The sequence below is a fragment of the Calonectris borealis genome, chromosome 28 (genome assembly GCF_964195595.1).
Source record: "Calonectris borealis chromosome 28, bCalBor7.hap1.2, whole genome shotgun sequence".
In the NCBI taxonomy this organism is placed as follows: Eukaryota; Metazoa; Chordata; class Aves; order Procellariiformes; family Procellariidae; genus Calonectris; species Calonectris borealis.
Window position 1 is genome coordinate 2,939,628 of NC_134339.1, and position 17,989 is coordinate 2,957,616.

The 17,989-nt window shown below is 63.3% G+C and overlaps 1 protein-coding gene across 2 annotated transcripts; it reads right to left on the reverse strand.

The window, feature by feature from the left end:
• Positions 1-1,431: 1,431 nt before the first annotated feature.
• Positions 1,432-17,662, reverse strand: MYO1F (myosin IF). Of its 2 annotated transcripts, none has more exons than XR_012677558.1 (28): positions 17,520-17,662; positions 13,427-13,564; positions 11,412-11,501; positions 10,833-10,927; positions 10,132-10,219; positions 9,808-9,897; positions 9,519-9,650; positions 9,306-9,440; positions 9,098-9,230; positions 8,520-8,716; positions 8,306-8,386; positions 7,997-8,083; positions 7,763-7,849; positions 7,332-7,499; positions 7,172-7,257; positions 6,698-6,779; positions 6,487-6,593; positions 6,050-6,148; positions 5,832-5,976; positions 5,529-5,643; positions 4,695-4,864; positions 4,419-4,564; positions 3,937-4,083; positions 3,707-3,855; positions 3,346-3,570; positions 3,004-3,205; positions 2,504-2,670; positions 1,432-2,408 (listed from the first exon to the last, which is right to left on the reverse strand). XR_012677558.1 is itself a non-coding variant. In XM_075175471.1 (28 exons), the coding sequence occupies exons 1-28, from the start codon at positions 17,520-17,522 to the stop codon at positions 2,332-2,334; spliced, it is 3,300 nt and encodes a 1,099-aa protein (XP_075031572.1). In that variant the 5' UTR covers positions 17,523-17,661; the 3' UTR covers positions 1,433-2,331. The 2 variants fall into 2 exon arrangements, 1 of the variants encoding a protein (XP_075031572.1); XM_075175471.1 differs by having other exon boundaries at positions 1,433-2,408; positions 3,346-3,429; positions 17,520-17,661.
• Between the last annotated feature and the right edge of the window lie 327 nt (positions 17,663-17,989).

The window sequence follows — 17,989 nt, forward strand, 5'->3', positions numbered from 1 at the left end:
GCCCCGGCCCGGTGCCCCCGGGCTGTTTTTCCCGGGTGTTTTCGCAGCCCACCCCACCACTCCCCCGCCCCAGCTGCCGGCAGCGGAGCGCTCCGCACCCCAGCTCGAGCATCCCGGGGTCCTTGGAGCATCCCGGGGTCCTCGGAGCAACCCGAGGCCTTTGGAGCATCCCGGGGTCCTTGGAGCATCCCGGGGTCCTCGGAGCATCCCGGGGTCCTTGGAGCATCCCAGGATCCTCAGAGCATCCCAGACCCTTGGAGCATCCCGGGCCCTTGGAGCATCCCAGGCCCCCTGGAGCATCCCAGGCCCTCGGAGAATCCCAGGGTCCTTGGAGCATACTGGGGCCCTTGGAGCATCCCAGGGTCCTTGGAGCATCCTGGGGTCCTTGGAGCATCCTGGGGCCCTTGGAGCATCCCGGGGGCTTTCAGAGCACCCTGAGCCCCTTGGGAAACCCTGGACCCCTCAGAGCATCCCAGGGCCCTTGGAGCACCCCAAGTTCCTTGGAGCACCCTGCACTCCTGGGAACACCCCGAGCCCATCACATCACACATGGCCCCTAAGAGCAGCCCAGGCCCCTTGGAGCCTCCCGGGACCCTCAGAGCAATGGGAGCCCCTCAGAGACCCCCAAGCCCCTTGGAGCCCCTGGAGCCCTTCGGAGCCCCTCTGAGCACCCGGAGCCCTTCGGAGCACCCCAGTGAGTGCCGGAGCTGGCCCAGTTCCCGCCTGCCGGCAGGGCTGAATGGAAGCATCCCTCTTACACAGCACCGACTGCCGGGGTGCTGCCCCCCGCACCCTCCCTCCCCAACCCCAAGGAAGGGCTGGAAGGAGCAGAAAGGAGTTTCCTAAATCCCCAGAGTTTCCAAAGACAATTTTTTTTCATTAAAATAAAAACAGAGGCTCTGCCTGCTTCCCAACAAGCTCTGCAGTGCAAGGACTCCTAAAAACCTCTGATTTACAGGAAAAATCACCCCAAGGACCACAGGGGTTGTAAAAACCAGTAATGGGGAGGCCCAACCACCATTTGCAGCGTGGGGCTGTGCAGGACTTCACATCCCACCAGCCTCCTGCCCTGTGTCACCTCCACCTTGGAGGAAACAGGGTCCCCTGAACCCCTCTATAGCCCCCCATGTCCGGGGGAGGGGGTCTGCCTGCGGGGGGGCAGCCCCGGTGAGGGCTGCGGGAGGGAGGAAGAGGAGGGCTGGGACGCGAGGCTGAGGCAGGGCCGCGCAGGAGCAGGCTGTCGTCACTTCCTCCGGCCGCCCGGCGCAGGGCCTGGCGGGGGGAGCGGGTGGCAGGCAGGGACGAGCCCCGAAATGTCGGCACCGTTCGTCCCTCTCCCTGCTGCAAACCTCCTGGAACAACCCCGGGTCGGACTCAGCCCCCACCCAAGACCCCCCCAGCCCCAGCTGTCCCCCGATCCTGGGGCAGAGAGGGTCCCCTGAATCCCAGAGCCGGTGCAGCCGAGGACGGAGGTTTCCACCCATGCATCGACCCTGAACCCCCGCGGATGAGACCCCCCCGCACCCTGCAAATCAGGGGGGGTCGCAGCTGCCCTCTGACCACCATCAGAAAAAGCTGCTACCACTGGGTGGGCTTCGGCTAAGTGGTCCTCGCAGCTTTTCCTGGGAGAAATCAGGGAACGGCGATGGCGCCCCGGTCCTGCTGCGCCCCGTTGCCCTGCTTTGCCTCGCCGCTGCGCCGGCAGCTCCCGGCCGGCCGTGCCGAGCGGTCCAGAGTCACGCCAGGATGTGGAGACGCCAGAGCCGGGTTCCTGGGGGAGTTGGTTTCTGTATTCAGCATCTTCTGGAGGGTTCAACGTGGGGGGAACGGGGCTGCCTCCGACGTGTGTCCGCCCATGTCCCCACGTGGGGACATATGGGTGCAGGGCTATTACCATGGGGCCAGCGGGGGCCAGCAGTAGCCACGGGCCAGCACCAGGGTGAAATACAAATCTGGGCTCAATTTTTGAGTCAGACTCAGATTTGCTGAGTCTAATTATTTACTATAATTATTAACAGGAATCCTATTTATACCCCAGAATCACTGGAGCAGTTCCACTCCCAGGGTACGAACAAGCAGCAAAGAGCCAGTCCTTGCTGCAGGGAGGCCACCGTCTAAAGCAGCTGCGGGATTCAGTGGTTGGCACTGGCACAGCCCGGCAGCCAGCACAGGCCAGGGGGGCTCGCGAGGAAGCGCTTGCTCAACGCCAGCATCGGTGGAGAACCGCCATGGAGCCACCACCGGCGCCTCCGGCACGGCCTCGGCGGAGGTGGGGTGGGAGGATGGCAACCCCCTCCGCAACCCTTCGGCTATGCGGCTGCTGCGCCCGGCTCAGATCTTCTGCACGTAATTCCCAGGGAAAAGCCCTTCCTTGCCGTGCAGCCGGCCTTTCCACCAGCCGGAGATATCTGGGAAGGGAGGGGGAAAAAAGAGCTGGGTCAGGCGTGGTGCGGCCGTGGGGCACAGCGGGGAGGAGCTGGGCAGGGCGGGAGCCCGGCGGTACCTTCCAGCAGGATGTCAATGATGTCCCCCACGTTGAAGCTGAGCTCATCCACGTCCTGCCCGATGTACTGGTAGAGCGCCTGGCAGCGCGGCACGGCCGCCTTGGGCTGCGGCTTGGGACGCCCGGCCGGGGGCGGCCGCTGGCTCAGGCTTCGCCGGCGCTGCATGCTGCGGGAGAAACAGCGTTCACACCGGGCAGAGCGGGAGGGCGCGGGATATGCTGCACCCTCCCTCCCATCCTGCTCTCCCCCACTGACGCGGTTGCTCTGTGCCTGCAGCTCAGGTGGGTCCTCCCAGTGCAGGGACTGAGAGAACTGGAGTGTGCAAGAGCCTGGGAGGTGCTGTCCTGCCAGCAAGGCCGGATTGCCCAGAGCTGGTCGGACTGTCGCTCGGTCGGTCAGCCGGGCTGCTCGAAGGGGAAAGAGCATCTCCTGGGACCGGCAGCAGTGGGAGGGGAGGATGGGGCGGGGGGACACACGTGGGTGCTGGTATGGGACCTACCCGGCCACCCCCTGGTCGGGGACGTTGAGGAAATCCATGTTCTGCTCGGACGGGGGCCGTGTCTTCGGCTGGCGGGTGGTGTTTCGGGCGGGCAGCGCTGCGGCCGGCGGCCCCCGCGCCTGCTTCTGGGGTGTCGTGTAGGTGTCCCGGTGAGCCCGGCCATCGCTGCGTGGGAACTGGGGTGCCCCGTTCCTGCTGGCGCCTGGGAGACCCCCACCCCGGCGATGGTGCATTACAGGGGGCCCACGCTCAGCCTGCACCCCCCCGGGAGCACAGCGTTGGCTGGATCCAGGCTGGGGTCCCCCCTCCCCGGCACCCCCCCTTCAGCACTGCCCTCCTCACCTCTGGGTGCTGGTGGGGCACTTCGGGAGGGCGCTGGAAACTTGCTGCCACCTCTGCTCTGCGTTGCCCCCTTCCTCGTGGGCTCTGGGGGGACACGAGCCCCCCGTTAGGTGACGGTCCTCGGAGCCATCCGGGGGGGGGGCTGCCCCTGCAGTTTGCGCCCGGCCGCCCTTTTCCCCGAAACGCCCCGTGCTGTCCCATCACCCGAACAGAAGTGGGTCCCTCCTGGGTGAAACGCAAACCCCGTAGGGCTGGGCTATACGCTGGCTCGCCCCGATGTCCCCAGGCTTCTGGCTGTGCCCTGCAGCCCCGGTGGTCCTGTCCCCCCGCTCCGCCACCCCCCGGGTGCCCTGGCACTCACTGGCGTTCCTGGGGAGCCCGTCCCCGATGCTGACTGTAAGGGTTTTGCCTCCGGCTTTGAGGGTGGCCACATCGCCTCGTCCTCTGACGAAGGTGACGTTACGGGTGCCGCCACCGCCCCAGCCCTCCTTCTTCACCTGAAACTGTAGTCTGGGGGAGAGAGAGGGGACATGAGACCACGGGGATGGGACCTCGTCTTGCTTTGCCACCTCTCCCAGCCTCCATCCTTACGTGTCCTTGAAGGAGAGGCGCAGCTTGGTGCGGGTGAGCTCCTCGTAGCGTTTGCACAGCAGGCTGATCAGCTCCGTCTTGAAGATGGACTCCAAGAAATTGTCGGCATCGTTCTCGTGGAGGATGAAGAAATCATCCTGCCTGGTGCTGGGGGAGCAACCCCAGCGCGGGGGTGTCAGCAGGGGCAAGGCTGGTGCCAGCCGGCGCTGGGGGGGAGCCAGGAGACCCCGCTGGGCCTGGGTCCACCCCGAGCAAATTTGGAAGGCGATTTAGGTGGAAACCTCCCCGGCCTCCAAAGCCCCATCTGCAAAGCACTCTGCGGGGAGAGGCCCAATGCCCAATGCCCAATGCCCTGCTGCCTCCACGGGCGAGGGGCCGCGGCCTGGCGGGGGGCACCGGAGCACGGAGAGGCTGGTGGAGCTGATGGGTGAAGCCCATCCGCACGGACCCCCCCGCCGTGGAGCCCGTGCTAAGGGACGCACCTCAGCGAGACGCCGCTCACCGCCTGGAGCTCCACCTTCTTCTTGAGCACCTCCTTGATCTGCCCCTTCTCAGGACCTTTCTTCACCTTCTCCCGCCCGATCAGGTAGAAGTACTTGGGGGTGAGGATGAAGTCCCGCTTGATGGGCTGGGAAAGGGCAGGAGCAAGGGGTGAGGGGATGTTTTTGGGGTGCACGAGCCCCGCACACATCCCACCCAAGAGCAGCCACCACAACCCACGGCTTGGCCTGTCCCAAGCCCCGAGTGGCTCCACGCACCTTGAACCTCCGGTCGTACTTAGTGATGGAGTCGGCGAAGTCTATCCGCTCCCGCTTGGCCAGGAACTGGCGCAGCTCCGGCCGCTCCTCCATGCCCAGGTAATCGCCCACAAAATTCCTGTTAATGCTGTTCCTCCTCCGCTCTTTGAAGTTGTAGAGGATGTTGGAGGCTGCACGGGACCCCAAAGCGATGCCGGTTGGAAAGGGCTCTGCGCCGGTGGCTCAGCCCTCGGCCCCTGCCTGCCTGCCTTCCCAAACCGGCTGTGGGAGCCATCCCATCGGCTGTGGCAGCAAGAAGTGGGGCTCATTTTATGCCACAGGAGGAATCTGAGCTACTTAAGTTTGGCTGGCTTCGAAACCCATTAATCGCCCTCAAAAAAACTTGTGCTGTGGGAAGGAGGAAGGCACCCAGCTGCTTTCTGTGTTTTCCCCCTTGATTTTTCATTGCACGCTTGGGAGGGTGGGAAAACACCCGTGATGGGGTCAGGCGGTGACCTTCCCATCTTTCTGCAAATGCTGACTCTCAGCTACTCCTCTCCATCTCAGTGCAGGCAACGAAATGCAGAGCGAGACAGTGAGAGGCTCCGGTTTCTGTCCTATGGCCCCTCCCAGGGCTGGAAATAGGAGCAAGAAATCCGCGCCCTCCTTTAAGATGTAGGAAAAAAACCCGGGCATCTCATGGTCCGGTCCCTCCTCACCCCTCTCCTTGTTAGTGCCACAATTAGGAGCCGGGCTGCCACCCTCCTGCTGCTCTGGCAGCTGGGCTGTCCCCAGCGAAGGGCACCCTAAAAGGGGGGCTGGGGTGCCGGTGTCCTCGTCCTCGCCCGGCCTTACCCTCCTCTCGCATCTGCTCATACTTCCGGATGGCGACGTGCCGGCGCCAGGCCTTCTGGATCACCCGGGCAAAGCCGTCAAATTTCCGCTCCCGCATCTCTTCGAGGAGAAAGAGCTGGAGGGGACGGGGGGTGCTGAGCCCGGCTGGCCAGGCCCCCCCCCCCAGCCCCTGTGCTGCATCGCTTCCTCCGCACGTCGGCACCCCAAACCCTCCCCAGCGTTGCCCAAAGCGATGCTCGGCTGCGTGCGGCGTCCCCCGGGGATGCTGGGTTGGGAGGCGAGGGGCAGAGCCGGGCCACCTACCGATTCGGGGTTCTTGACAAACACCTTGCTCCGCCCCATCTGGTACTGGTCCGGGTCCATGTTGACGGAGCGCAGCAAGTGCTGCACCCCTTGCCGCTCGTCCCCGCGCCAGGATGGCCATGTCTCGGGAGTAAGGATGGCGTAGCTGCTGGGACAGGGGACATGAGTCACGGCCAGGTTGCAGGGACCCGCCATCCCCCGTCCCGATGGTCGCTCACCGTTGCAGGAATTTGTGGAAGAGGCGGCGATAGGCGAAACCTGCCCGGCGCACCCGGATGTTCTCCTTCAGCCCCAGGTACTCGACTTGGTGCTTCACCCTGCGAAGCCCGGAGGGACACGCTCGGCGTGGGATGGCAGGTCGGTCGGGGACCTGCCTAGACCCCTCGGCCACCGCTTTGCACGGGGATGCCCTCAGCTGTGCACGCGTGAGAGCTTCTTGGGGCTCAGGTGGAGCTTCTGGGTGATGCAGGTAGAGAGGCGGTGTGTCCCCGCACGCTTCCTCAGCACCCACCTCTGGGTGCTGTGGGCAGCACAGAGGGACCAGGCCAGGGGTGCAGTTTTTGGAGCAAAGTCAGTCCTGGCCACATCTCCATGGCCAGGTCCGGTTCCCTGGGCTCTGGGGGCTCCCTGATACATCGCGAGGGGCCTCTGTTACCTGCTCTCCTCCCAGTCCCGGGGTTTCTTGGTCTCGTTGGGCTTGATGCAGCGGATGTAGTGTGGCGTGCACTTCATTAGCGTGTTCACCAGGTCGTTAGCCTGTTTCTGTTGCAAGGATCGACCTCTGTAGCGTTAAATGCATTGGTGGGAGCCCATCACCCCACTGCTGCCCCAGAGGCAGCTACTGTCCTGCAGCCTCTGGGACGTACCTTGATTTTGGAGCCCGCGGTGGTCGGTCGTCCCTTTTTGTCAGAATCAAGCTTTTCTGGGAAAAGCATCCGGATGAAACCGCTGAAAGGCAGGTGACAGTCCCCAGGTGAGAGCCGCCAGGCTCCCCAAGCTCAGCATGCGCTGAGCTGGAACCAGCTCCAGCTCTGCTTTCTGCTGCTGGGAAATCCTGCACCACAGCTGAGCCCCTCCTCCCTGACTGTCCCCAGGCCAAGCAGGATGGGTGCTGGTGGGTGAGCACCCCTCTACCCAGCCCTGCAGCCCCTGGTGCCGTTGTGCTCGACGGGGGGATGCCGCCGGTGCCCATGGGGCGATGCAGGACGCTGAGCACCCCAAGCTGTGGCTCCGGCAGAGACAGGACCAGCAAAGCTTTATGGTCTGGATGTTAAGGATGCTGCCCTCTGCCCCAGCCCTTTTGGGGTGGCCCCCGGGACCGCAGCGCTGCCAGGACTCACTATTCGCTGCTCTGCATGAGCTCGATCAAGTCGGTGAAGAGCACGTCCCGGTTGCGCTCGCAGAAGCCGTTCACGTCGTAGGAGACCTGGGGGCAGGAGGGGAGCTCAGCCCCGTGCCGCTGCGGCCAGGGCCGTGGGGGGTGGGGGTGGGGTGCCGTACCTTGCCCGCGTAGTGGTGGATGACGAAGCCCGAGCTCCAGCTGTTGAAGTGCTCGTGGGTGCCCACAGCCGCCTGCAGCTTCTGCAGCAGGGTCTGGTCCGCCCCCTCGCCGGTGGCATGCATGGTGGCACAGACGTCGTCCAGGACGCTCATGATCCCAGGGGGGTTCTGGGAGAGGGAGAGTGAAGCCATGGGTGTCCAAAGGCTGCGGGCAGGGCCCAATCCTGCATCTGGCTGTGCTCAAGTGCCCCATTCATGCTGAACCGCAGCTTAGGTTATGGACCCAGAGCTGCTGCTCTCCCAAGGATGCTCCCCAGCAGGACCAGCTTCTGCCCCCCATCCTCAACAGCACCCAGCCTGTGCGGCACCCCCCTCCCTGGGTGCCTCGGCTCCCCGAGAAAGCCTCCCCCAGAGGAGGGGACCCCACTCACCAGCTTGTTCTCTATCAGGTCGCACACCACCTTGTTGTTGAAGTACTGGATCTGGGTCCACTTGATCCCCTCCTGCACGTATTCCTCCTGGGGAAGCACAGGGAGAGCCGGGTGGGCCCCCGACCCGTGGGATACGCTGCAGCCCCCCGCTCCGGCCGCGGTGCCGGGACCCAGGGTGCAGGAGTTGGGGCGCTGGCGCAGCCCCGCAGCCCCCCCAGCCCAGCTCCCCCATACCTGCTCTGCCTTCAGGGTCAGCTCTATGAAGATCTGTTGCAGTTTCTCGTTCACAAAGTTAATGCAGAATTGCTCAAAACCATTTTTCTGCAAAAGGACAAAAGATGAAAGAGAAGATGGGGCTGAGTTGGCTTCTCTTCCTCTCACCGCACTGGGGGGACCCCAAACAGCAGAGCCTTTGGGTGCTGCTCCAGGGACCCTTCTTGGGGCCATTGACTGCTAACAGCCCCCTGCTCCAGCCGCTCTCCTCGCTGCCCGAGCAGGGAAGGACATTCCCCAGCTGGGCTCCTACAGCAAAGCAACACATACCTGGAATATTTCAAAGCCGTAGATGTCCAGCACCCCGATGCTGTACTCCTCATACGGCTTCTGCATAGCCCGGTTGATAGACTGCAGGGAGAGATGGGACGAGCCACCTTCATCGGGGGCATAGGGCAGCGGGGCCGGCTGCACGCGGGAGCGGATGGTGAGCACCCCCTCCGCGCCTCGGCCGTGCTCGGCCCAGCCCACCGGGACCACACACCTCCACGAGAAAGTCAAAGACGCGCGCGTAGAGCCCCTTGGCCAGGGCGTCCCGGGTGTAAGCCGCCTGCTCCACGTTGAGGGTGACGGTGATGGACTCGGAGCGGCCGCCCCACTTGCTGTCCATTTTCCTGCTGGTGACCTTCTCGTTGAGGCGGTCCTGGTCGATCCCCAGCAGGTAGGCAGGGAAGGCCAGGGCTGGGCAGAGGGTGGGGGGCGGTCAGGGCTGCCTGCTCCCCGTACGCCCCCAGCACGCTGCCCGCAGCTGCTGCTGGACCCCCCAGCCCCATCTGAGTGCAAAGGACAGCAGTGGTGCCGCGACCGGGGATGTGGAACGTGGTCCTCCCTCTGCTAAATTACAGCAAGCGAATCCTGGCATCCCTCCCCTTGCTAATTAAGCTCTGGTTGTGCCATTTTCTGGCTGCCTCAGTTTCCCCATGTCTAATGTGGGGACGATGCTGACGCTGCCTCTCTCTTCTGCCAGGGGATTTGTGCTACGGAGAGTTTGCAATTCATTGCCAAGGGACTCTGCGAGCATCCCCACTTGCCCCCCTGAAGCGGGGGGAGTCGGCTACTCACAATCAGCATTTTCCACCCGAGCGTAGTTGCCTTCCTCCCGAAAGCTGATGTTTCCCAGGTGGAGGATCCCCGCCACGATCTGCAGCACCAGCTGCTGGTCCTCACCGCGGATGCCGATGACCTGCATGGCGTTCTGGGGGCGTGGGGAGCCTGTCAGCCCCTGCCCGCCCACAGCCGGCTTTGGGGACTCCCCGTCTCGGGCACTCACCATGGTCTCATGGAAGTCGTTGCGGTCGTCCGTGCCCTCCACCTGGTACGTGTCCGACTGGTTCAGGTAGTAGTAATAATCCGGGCTCATGATGCCCAGGTTCTGCCGCTGCTCTTGGGATGCCCCTTCGATGAGCTGGGAGAGAAACGGGAGCTGTGGTTACCCGGTCCCTGGCCCCCGCGGCGGCCCGGCCGGCTCCGTGCCCCCCCATACCTGATAGTAGATGTGGAAATTCCTCTCGCACTCGTTCTGGCTCACCACCCGCGACTTCTCCAGCAGAAAGTTGGAGATCTTCCCCCCGTCGGGTTCGCCGCCTCGGCTGAACTGGATCTCGAAGTACTTGCCCTGCCCCGGCACAGCTCCCGCTCAGAGCCGCGGCCGTCGGGACTCCTCACTCCCCCCAGCCCTGGCTTCTCTCCCCCTTCTCCCACCACTCTACGAGCATCGCTGGGACGGATCCTGGCCACGGCGCTGACCCTCTGCACCTGCCCTGGTGACTTACGAAGCGGCTGGAGTTGTTGTTCCGGACGGTTTTAGCATTTCCGAAGGCTTCCAGCAGCGGGTTGGACTGCAGGATGATGTCCTTCACGTGCTGGGGGCAGAGGAGGGAGAGGGCTGAGCAGGGGAGGGGACCGCACGCCTGCGCCCCACTGCAGCAGCCCTGCCTCGGGGCTGGGGACAGACCCGGGGTTTGCATGTCCCCAGCCCGGGAGCCGGGGCTGCTCCGTGTGGCACCATCAGACGGGAGGAGCGGGGGGCCGGGGCGGGGGGGAGCAGCTGGGAGGTGAAGCGATGCGTGGGGGTGCGGGGCGGGGGGCAGCCATACCTGCACTTTCTCGCCACCCCCGGACACTTTGGAGATGTAGCCCATGATGTATTTTGCTGCCACCGTTTTCCCGGCCCCACTTTCTCCACTGTGCAAATGTCAAAGCAGAAGAGACGTGAAACAGTCCCACCAGAGTCGCCCGTCCCGGGGTGCTTCGGGGGGGGTGACGGCGGGTGACGGGGGCTGTGGCCTCCCTCCTGCTGCGTACTCTGAGCGTGTGGCAGCTCTAATGCCGGGGACGGGGCTCCCTGGGTGCTCTGGGGGTGCTCTGGGATATAAGCGGGACTGGAGTAAGGCTGGGTGAGGAGCTGCTCCGGGAGGAGATGTTGGATTTCTTGGTGCTGGATTTTAGAGGGGAGGAGGGAGACTTGGGAGCATCAAGGGGAAGTCTCTGGCCTTGCCCCACATCCTGACCATTTCCCTTGCAACACTCAGCCGGAAAGGTGCATTGCACAAGGCTGGGTCCCTGCCTGGGACAACCCGGTCGCAGCCCCGACTGGTGCTCATGGCCCAGGACGCCGGGGTCCCTCCAGGTACCCCCACGCGCTGGGACCCCAGGACCCACCACTGGGCTTCAGCCGCCTCTTGCTGCCCAGTGCTTAGCCGGGATGCCCCCAGGGTGCGGGGGGAAGCGGTGATGGGGGCAGCCGGCCCCGGAGCAGTGGCACAGGGTCCCCAGCTGCACCCCACGTACCCCCTACCTGATGATGACGCACTGGTTCTCCCCGTCGATCAGCATGTTGCGGTACATGTTGTCGGTCAGGGCGTAGATATGGGGGGGATTTTCATATTGAGCCTAAAGAGGGGACAAGGACAGCAGCGCTGAGCACAGAGCAGCCATCGGCTCCCCACCCTGAGCCCCGTCCCCAAATCCCCTTAACTCTGCCCACGCATTGCACAAGGCGGTGGCACACAGCAGGGAAGGGGAATTAGTCTCTTGCCACAAACATGAGCTAATCCGCAGCATGTCCGATGTTTTTTTGACTCTCCCCTCCTCCTTGGGAAGCTCCGTTGTGGCAGAGCTCGTCACTCGGGTTGGATTTTACCATGTTTGGGTTGCTTTGGTGTGTATTTATGAGCTGAATTTCCCAGGAATGTGGATTTGCTCCTGAGTCTCGTTACTGACTCTCCATCGATGTGTTTGGGAGCACTGACCCCTGCAGCACCCAAAGGGTTGGGGAGGACAGGGACACTCATGGGACACCCCCCAGGTGTTTCGCTCCAAATTAAACCTAAAGAACCCTTGGCCGACCCCGCCAGCTGGTGCGCAGCAGCCTCACCGCCCCCTGGTACAGCTCGATCTCCCGGTCGGTGAAGTACGGCATCTGCTTGAAGGGGTTGACGGAGATGAGCACCGGCCCAATGTAGGTCTGAGTGGCAGGTTAAGGTCTGTGCACCCTTTCCCACGACCCCCCTTCCCACTGCCCCTTCCTGCCCCGGAGGCAACGTCAGAGAGAGCAATGGCAGGAAGGTCCCTGCCTCATCCTGGAAGCTGCACCAGGAATACCACGAGGGTTTTCAGCTCGTGTGCAGGCAGAGCTGCTGCCGTGACTTGGTGCTCTCCCGGCCACGGGGGTCCCAGTGCTTCGCTCCCTCGGCCCTGGGGTGTCCCCTGCAGTGTGATCAGCCTGTGAGCATCCCCTCAGCTCCACAGGATCAGCTCCAAAAGCGGCATTTTCAGCATCCCGCAGCCTCCCGGAATTCACCCCCTGCTCAGCTGCTCATGCTCCATCTGCAGCTTTTGCAGCAGGAGACCGACTCCATTTTACAACCAGGGAAACTGAGGCACGGAGAAGAGAGAAACTGCTGGCTCCTGCCTTTCCCCAGCCACCCAGCCACTCTGCCTCCCTCGGCCCCTGCCTGCAGCATCCCCGAGTCGCCCGGGTGTGGGCAGGGGAATGGAAAAGCAGGGAATTGCGCCTGGAAATGATGCAGCGGCAGGATGGGGATGAGCACCCAGCGCCCCGGGGCAAGTGCTGGGGAGATGGAGGTCGGAGACGGTGCCAGCGGGGTTACCCTGAGCCCTTGATCTCCTATTTTCGGCCCACCTGAGAGCGGGGTGGGGGAAGAGCAGCCGAAGGGCAGGAAGAGAGGGGCTTTTCTGGGAAATGCAGAAGCGCGGGGCCTTGAGTCATGGCTAGACGGGGCCCCTGCGCACAGCAGCATAAAAAAAAGGAAGAAAGAGGCTGCATGGGGTATTTTTTTTCCTCCAAAAGAAAAAAAAAAAAACAACCCCAAACCCAACCACTAAACACATTTAAAGCCCCAGGGCTGCCGAAAGAGCGGGGCGGGTGGCTGCGTCACCGCCGGCCCGGGACCCGAGCATCGCCTTGTAAGGACAGAGCCGCATCTTCAGGGAAACCACAGCCACTTGCAGCGGCGTGAGCAAGCAGCTCAGCCCCGTGCTCAGCCCCGCCGCCAAGCGAGACCCCGCCGCGCTCTGCTCTGCGCGGCAGGGATTTCGTCCTCTTCCCCACCAGAGCTGGCCACCCACTGGAGCTGAGCTGCAGGTGAAGCATGTGCGATGGTGCCGGGGTGCTGAGCCGGCTGCATGGTGTGGGGCGAGGGAGGCAGGGCTCAGCACCTTGAATCGTGGGCACCACGGAGCCCGAGAGCCGCTGAGCCTCGTGCATGGTGCTCAGATGTGTCAACTCTGTGATGAGAGCCAGCGACTGCAAAAGCCTCTGGGGCTGGGGGATGGCGCAGTGGGGACAACACTGGGCAGGGTGGGAGTTTTGCACCCTGGGCTGGCTTGATGGTGTCCCATGGGGCCTGGCACCGGTGGAGAGTGAGGGGTGGCACCTCCTCCCCATGTCCACAGGGATGCTTCCGCTCCATCTAGGGTTTGCTTGGATTTGTTGTGGGTGCAGAGCAGCCAGGGCACGCTGTGGGCATCAGGAGGGGTTGGGTGACAGCAACAGGGGACGATGGCCACTACTGCCACAGTCTGGCCCCCTTGCTACAGACAAGTGGGTCTCCAGAGCAGTGGGAGACAGCAGATGAGGGGCTTTGCTCCGTGCTCTTTGCTTAGGGCTTTGTGGCCGCAAAGGAAGGACCAAAGTGGGTCCTGGGGCACGGCAGGATGGGGGTCACGGTTGCAGTGTCTCTGCCGAGTGCAACTCAGCTTGGGAATGGTGGCATTCCCCCAGCCGGTCCCAAGTTTGTCCCACCACAGTGTGGGGACAGGACACTCCGCAAGCATTGGGGCAGCTCCAGTTTGGCCCATGCCCTGGCAAAGACTTAGAGCACAGCCCTGCCGCTCCCCGACCCTGTCCCGCTGCCCTGGGAAGGATACAAAGATGTAATCGTCCATAAAACGCTTCTTGAGGTTCTCCACGATGGCCTCCTCGGAGACCTTGGACAGCAGGACCATGTCATCCACGCCGCTCTGCTTGACGTTGTGGCTCTGCCAGTGGAAGCGCTCCTTGCTGCCCTGCAGGGAGAGGGCCACAACGACTGCACCGGGGCCACCACCGATGGGAGCGGGGCTCCGGGCCTGGATCTGGTCCCAGCTCCCCCCGAGCTGCTGGCAGCTATAACTGGCCCCCACCCCAGCTGTGGCTTCAAAGCAGGCACCTTCGGGTGGTGCAAAGAGGAGCGGTTTTGGCTGGGAACTTGCAAAGCTCAAAATCCCAGCGCTGCCGCACCTGGGCTTGCCCCATCCCTCTGGCCGGATCCTGCCTCACTGCAGGTCTGGCACCCCGGAGAGGAGCAGATGGAGCACTGACAGCCTGCGGGCAGGTTTGTAACATCACCCCTGCTCGTTACGGAGGTAACGAAGGACTAACGAAGCAATTGATGCACAGGCTCTGCTTATGAGTCAAAGGGGTAGCAAAAATAACCCAGGGGAAGGGCAAAAATTGCAGCTGGTGGGGGCGTCCCCGGCACTGCGCATCCTCTGCGCCCCCACGTCACCTTTGCACCAGGGCAGAGGTGCGACTGTGCCCCCATCACCCTTTCCTCTCTGCCCAGGGAGATGCCAGCACCCACTTTCCAGCCGCCCCCCAAATAGCCTGGCTCTCTCCTCCGAGGGCCGTGGGGCAGCAGGAAAACTGTGGGCTGTGATTGAAGCTCTTGAGGGGCTAAACACAGCCCTGGGCTGGGAGGGGAGGGGAAGATTTCTCCGTGCAAAAAAAACCCCTACTCAAAGGCCCCTTGTCCTCGATGCTGCAGAGGAAACTTGCTGAACGCAGCCGCGGTGCCCATGTGGCCCCCGGCGCGGTGCCCGGGAGGGGACACCCCATCGGGACCTGCCTGCGGCTCCTCTGCGCCCGTCCTGCAGCCCCCGCAGTTCCGCTTTCGCCCCAGCACTCCCAGCACCGATTTCACTTCTCCTCCCCCCCGTCGCCCCCAGCCTTTTACTCTTTCCATTTCCCTTTTCTTCTCTTCCCCTTTTGCCTCATTTTCCTGCTGGCTCTCAAGATTTCAGGCCTCCGGACCCCGATGCCTTTGCACCCTCTCGTCTGCCCCTGATTTTCGCAGGCTGCCCGCAGCCCCCTGCACCCACCCTCGGATGCTCGGCACAACCCGGCACCATCGCGATGGGCGACGGAGGGACCGTCATGGAGCGTGGAGGAGCTCGACAGCATCACGCTGCTCCCCCCAGCTGCCTCCCTCCCTGCTGGGCTGCTGGGCTTTGCAATCCAAAATACCATCCATGCCCCCCCAAACCCCAAGTGCAATTCAAACCCCCATAGCTGGTGGAGGGGCTTTTGGCTTCGTTGTCCCACCACCTTCCCTTGGGATGCATGGACCTGGGTCAGCTCAGGGGGTCCAGCAGGGATGGGGGCTGCTCACACAGCCTGAAACCACGTGGGGAGCTTCTCCTCTTCCTCCTGTTTGTTACTTATGGACCTTTTTCTTGCCTTCCCCTCCTCTTCCTCCCCTCCATCCTAATAAGCCCCTAGAAAAGCCACCCGGAAAAACGCAGGTGGGCTTAGTCATCCGCTCCAGGTCACCGTGCTGTCACCCAAGGAGCTGTCGGTGACTCCAGGAGCTGCCCAGCTTCAACCCAACCTGGCCACAACCTTGTGCTTCAGGTGGAGACGAGCAGGTCGGGAGGAGCCCACGGGGGGCCCGAGACCTCGGTTCCCCATCCCCTGCCTCCATCGCCCTGAGCCCCCTGGCGCAGGCACCCTGGGCTCGCGTGGCTGGTTACGGCACCAAATTAAGGCAAACATGAGTATTTCCTGTATTGCAAGCTCGGCACTTTTGAGCTGACACCCGGAGTTTCTCTTTCAGTCAAACGACTGCTCAGAGCCGTCAGCGGCAAGGGTGTGCCTTCGTGACACCTCCTCTTCCTCCGGGTGCAGGTTAGGTGCTTTCCTGGCTCAGCCGGGGCACCTGGTGCAGCACAGCTGCAGGGAAAAGACCGGCTTGCTTTAAATGAAGGGTTTGTCCCGGGTATCTGCAGGGCTGTGGTTGTTTCTGCCCTCTTTCTGGGAGCGCAAAGTCTGCCTGGCTTTCCTCAGCACGCCCCGATGGGGTAGCACGCGGGGTTTGCAGGGCCAGGGCTGGGTAAAAGCCTTGTGGGGAGGATGAAGAGGAATGACGCTCCTCGAAACCGTGGCATTGCCTGAGCTCAGCGCCCAGCAAGCCCTTGCGGGACGGGGGCTGCAGGCAGCAACCCCGCAGGGAGCGGGGGCACAAACTGAATTTGCTTTCAGAGGTTTGGGGCAGCGGTTCCTCAGTCCCTTCCTCTGTCCCAGGCCAAAGCGAGGGATGAGCCAGGAAGCAGTGGCTCGACAGCCGCCGCTGTGGGGGTCCCCGGGGAAAGGGACTGATGAGTGGCCTGGACCAAACACCTCCATGAGGCCATTTCATTCTCAAGGCGAACGGGGAGCAGCCTTCAGCAGCCCTTGGCCCGGGCTTCCAGGTGCAGTTTGCAGCCACTTTGCAGAAGTGACTTTGCTCTGCTGGTGGCCCCATGCATGATGAGTGCACATGTGGGGACCCCCATCAGGACCCCCAGGAGCACTCCAGCTGAGGGCTGCGGGATGGGGACCGTCACCACCACAGCCACCGCCTGTGCCCAGGGCTGCGGATGCACCCGGTGCTCACGATAGGATCGCTGAGGCAGGGAGGGGAGCGACCCGGTGGATTGCAAAACATCATCTGTTTTTCTTCAAAGCTCAGGTCTGAGCCACTGAAAAACCCTGCAAACCCCACGCGGGGAGCAGACGCAGCCCAAGGTGGCACCTTTTGTCTCGAGTCAGGGCAAGCCTAGATGCAACCAACACCTTAAAACCACCGGAAGCCTTGAGACGAGCAGCACGGGGTGTTGCATCGCCCTCAAAACCCCGCCAGCTCCCAGGCACAGGCAGCGTTTGGGGATGGGGCGTTTCCCCCCGCGTTTTGGGGATGGGGGCTGGCCCCGGAGTTGGGCCCGGGCAGGGGTCGGGGTCGTGGCTGCACAGCCCCATGGCCCTTCGTGAAGCCACAAAACATCTTCAGGTCTCGGGTGGCGGTTGTGTCTTGTGGGGGACAGCATCTGAGCAGCCTCTCAGAGGTGTCAGCCGTGACCGTGGGTGGGAGAAGGCTCCGTTTCAGCCTGGCCACTGTCCCCTTCCCGGCTGGGCAGAAATGTCTGGGGACAGCGTCTCTCTGAGGGAGCAGAGCCGCGGGCTGAAGGACATGGCTGCGGCCACACTGTGCAGACCCTTACTCCATGCCTGAGCATCTCCCTAATTTTGAGAGCTTTCATCTTCCTCTTCTGCCTCCAGATCAACCTCCAGCTCTGGCCGCTGCCCTTTCAGCAGCCCCGTGCCCTGCCCGTGGCCCCTGTACCCTGCATGTGCCAAGGTGCAAGGACTGACCCTGGGCACCGGCAGTGGGTCCTTCCCGGCTCGAGCTGGCCTGGGGGGTACGGCTGCCCCTGGCAGCCCCTGCCACCCCGCTGTGCTCTGCCCACACCCTGCCTGCACCGTGAGCGCTGAAACCAGAAGCGCTGGTGGGAAGTTGGGCCAAGAGGAACACACGGGTTCTCCTGTGGGTACCGCACCGGCGACGCTAAAATCAAAACCACTTTGTGTCGGCCCAGCCTCACCGCCTGGTGCCCTCCATCCTGCTCGCGTCAGTGCTTTTGGGGGCACCGAGCCTGCACCCAGCACCCATCCCCAGCTGCTCCCCACCACTGCGCCCTGCGTCAGTGTCTCACCCAGCCCCAGCTCCGCTCCCTGTCCCCAAGCCTGGGCAGCGCTGTCCCCTCTCCAGCGGGGACGTCGGGTGGGCTCCTGGTACCTCCCGGCAAGCAGCAAGGGACCACGATGGGTGCAGGAGAGGACAGGGCTGAGATAGCCCTGAGGTGGCAGGAAGAGAGGGTGACATCCCCAGGGTGCCCGAGGGAGACGGGGTGGGGGGAGCCCGGCGAGGGCCCCGCTTGCACTCACCATGGTGTCCCTGCGTCTTGCCCCCGGGGACGGGGCGCTCGGGGCTCCTGTCACCGAGGGACCAGGTCCATCTCAAAGCACTTTGCTTTTGTGTTTCTGCTGCAACTACAAACTGCAACTAATTTTCTTTCCTCCTCCCACTTCCTCATTTCGTGCCCGTTTGCCGGGGGTGGGGAGGACGAGGGCGGCTCTCTGTGCTGGGGGGGACCCCACCTCTGCTGCAGACGGGTGCTGCTGGTGCCGGGGGTCACCAACCTGGGTAAGTGGGTGGATGCTGGGTGGAGTCTGGCAGGGGTGCACAGAGCCTCCGCAAAAGCTATCCCCCCACCCCGAGGTGACAGTTTGATGTGCCCCCTTCCAGGGGTGGCCAGTCAGTGCTGGGGGATGCTCTGCTTTAAGGTGGTTTTACGAGCAAGATGCTTTCGGTTGCTGCTTATTTTTCAGGGCTTTTGAATAAAAAAGGCCACACT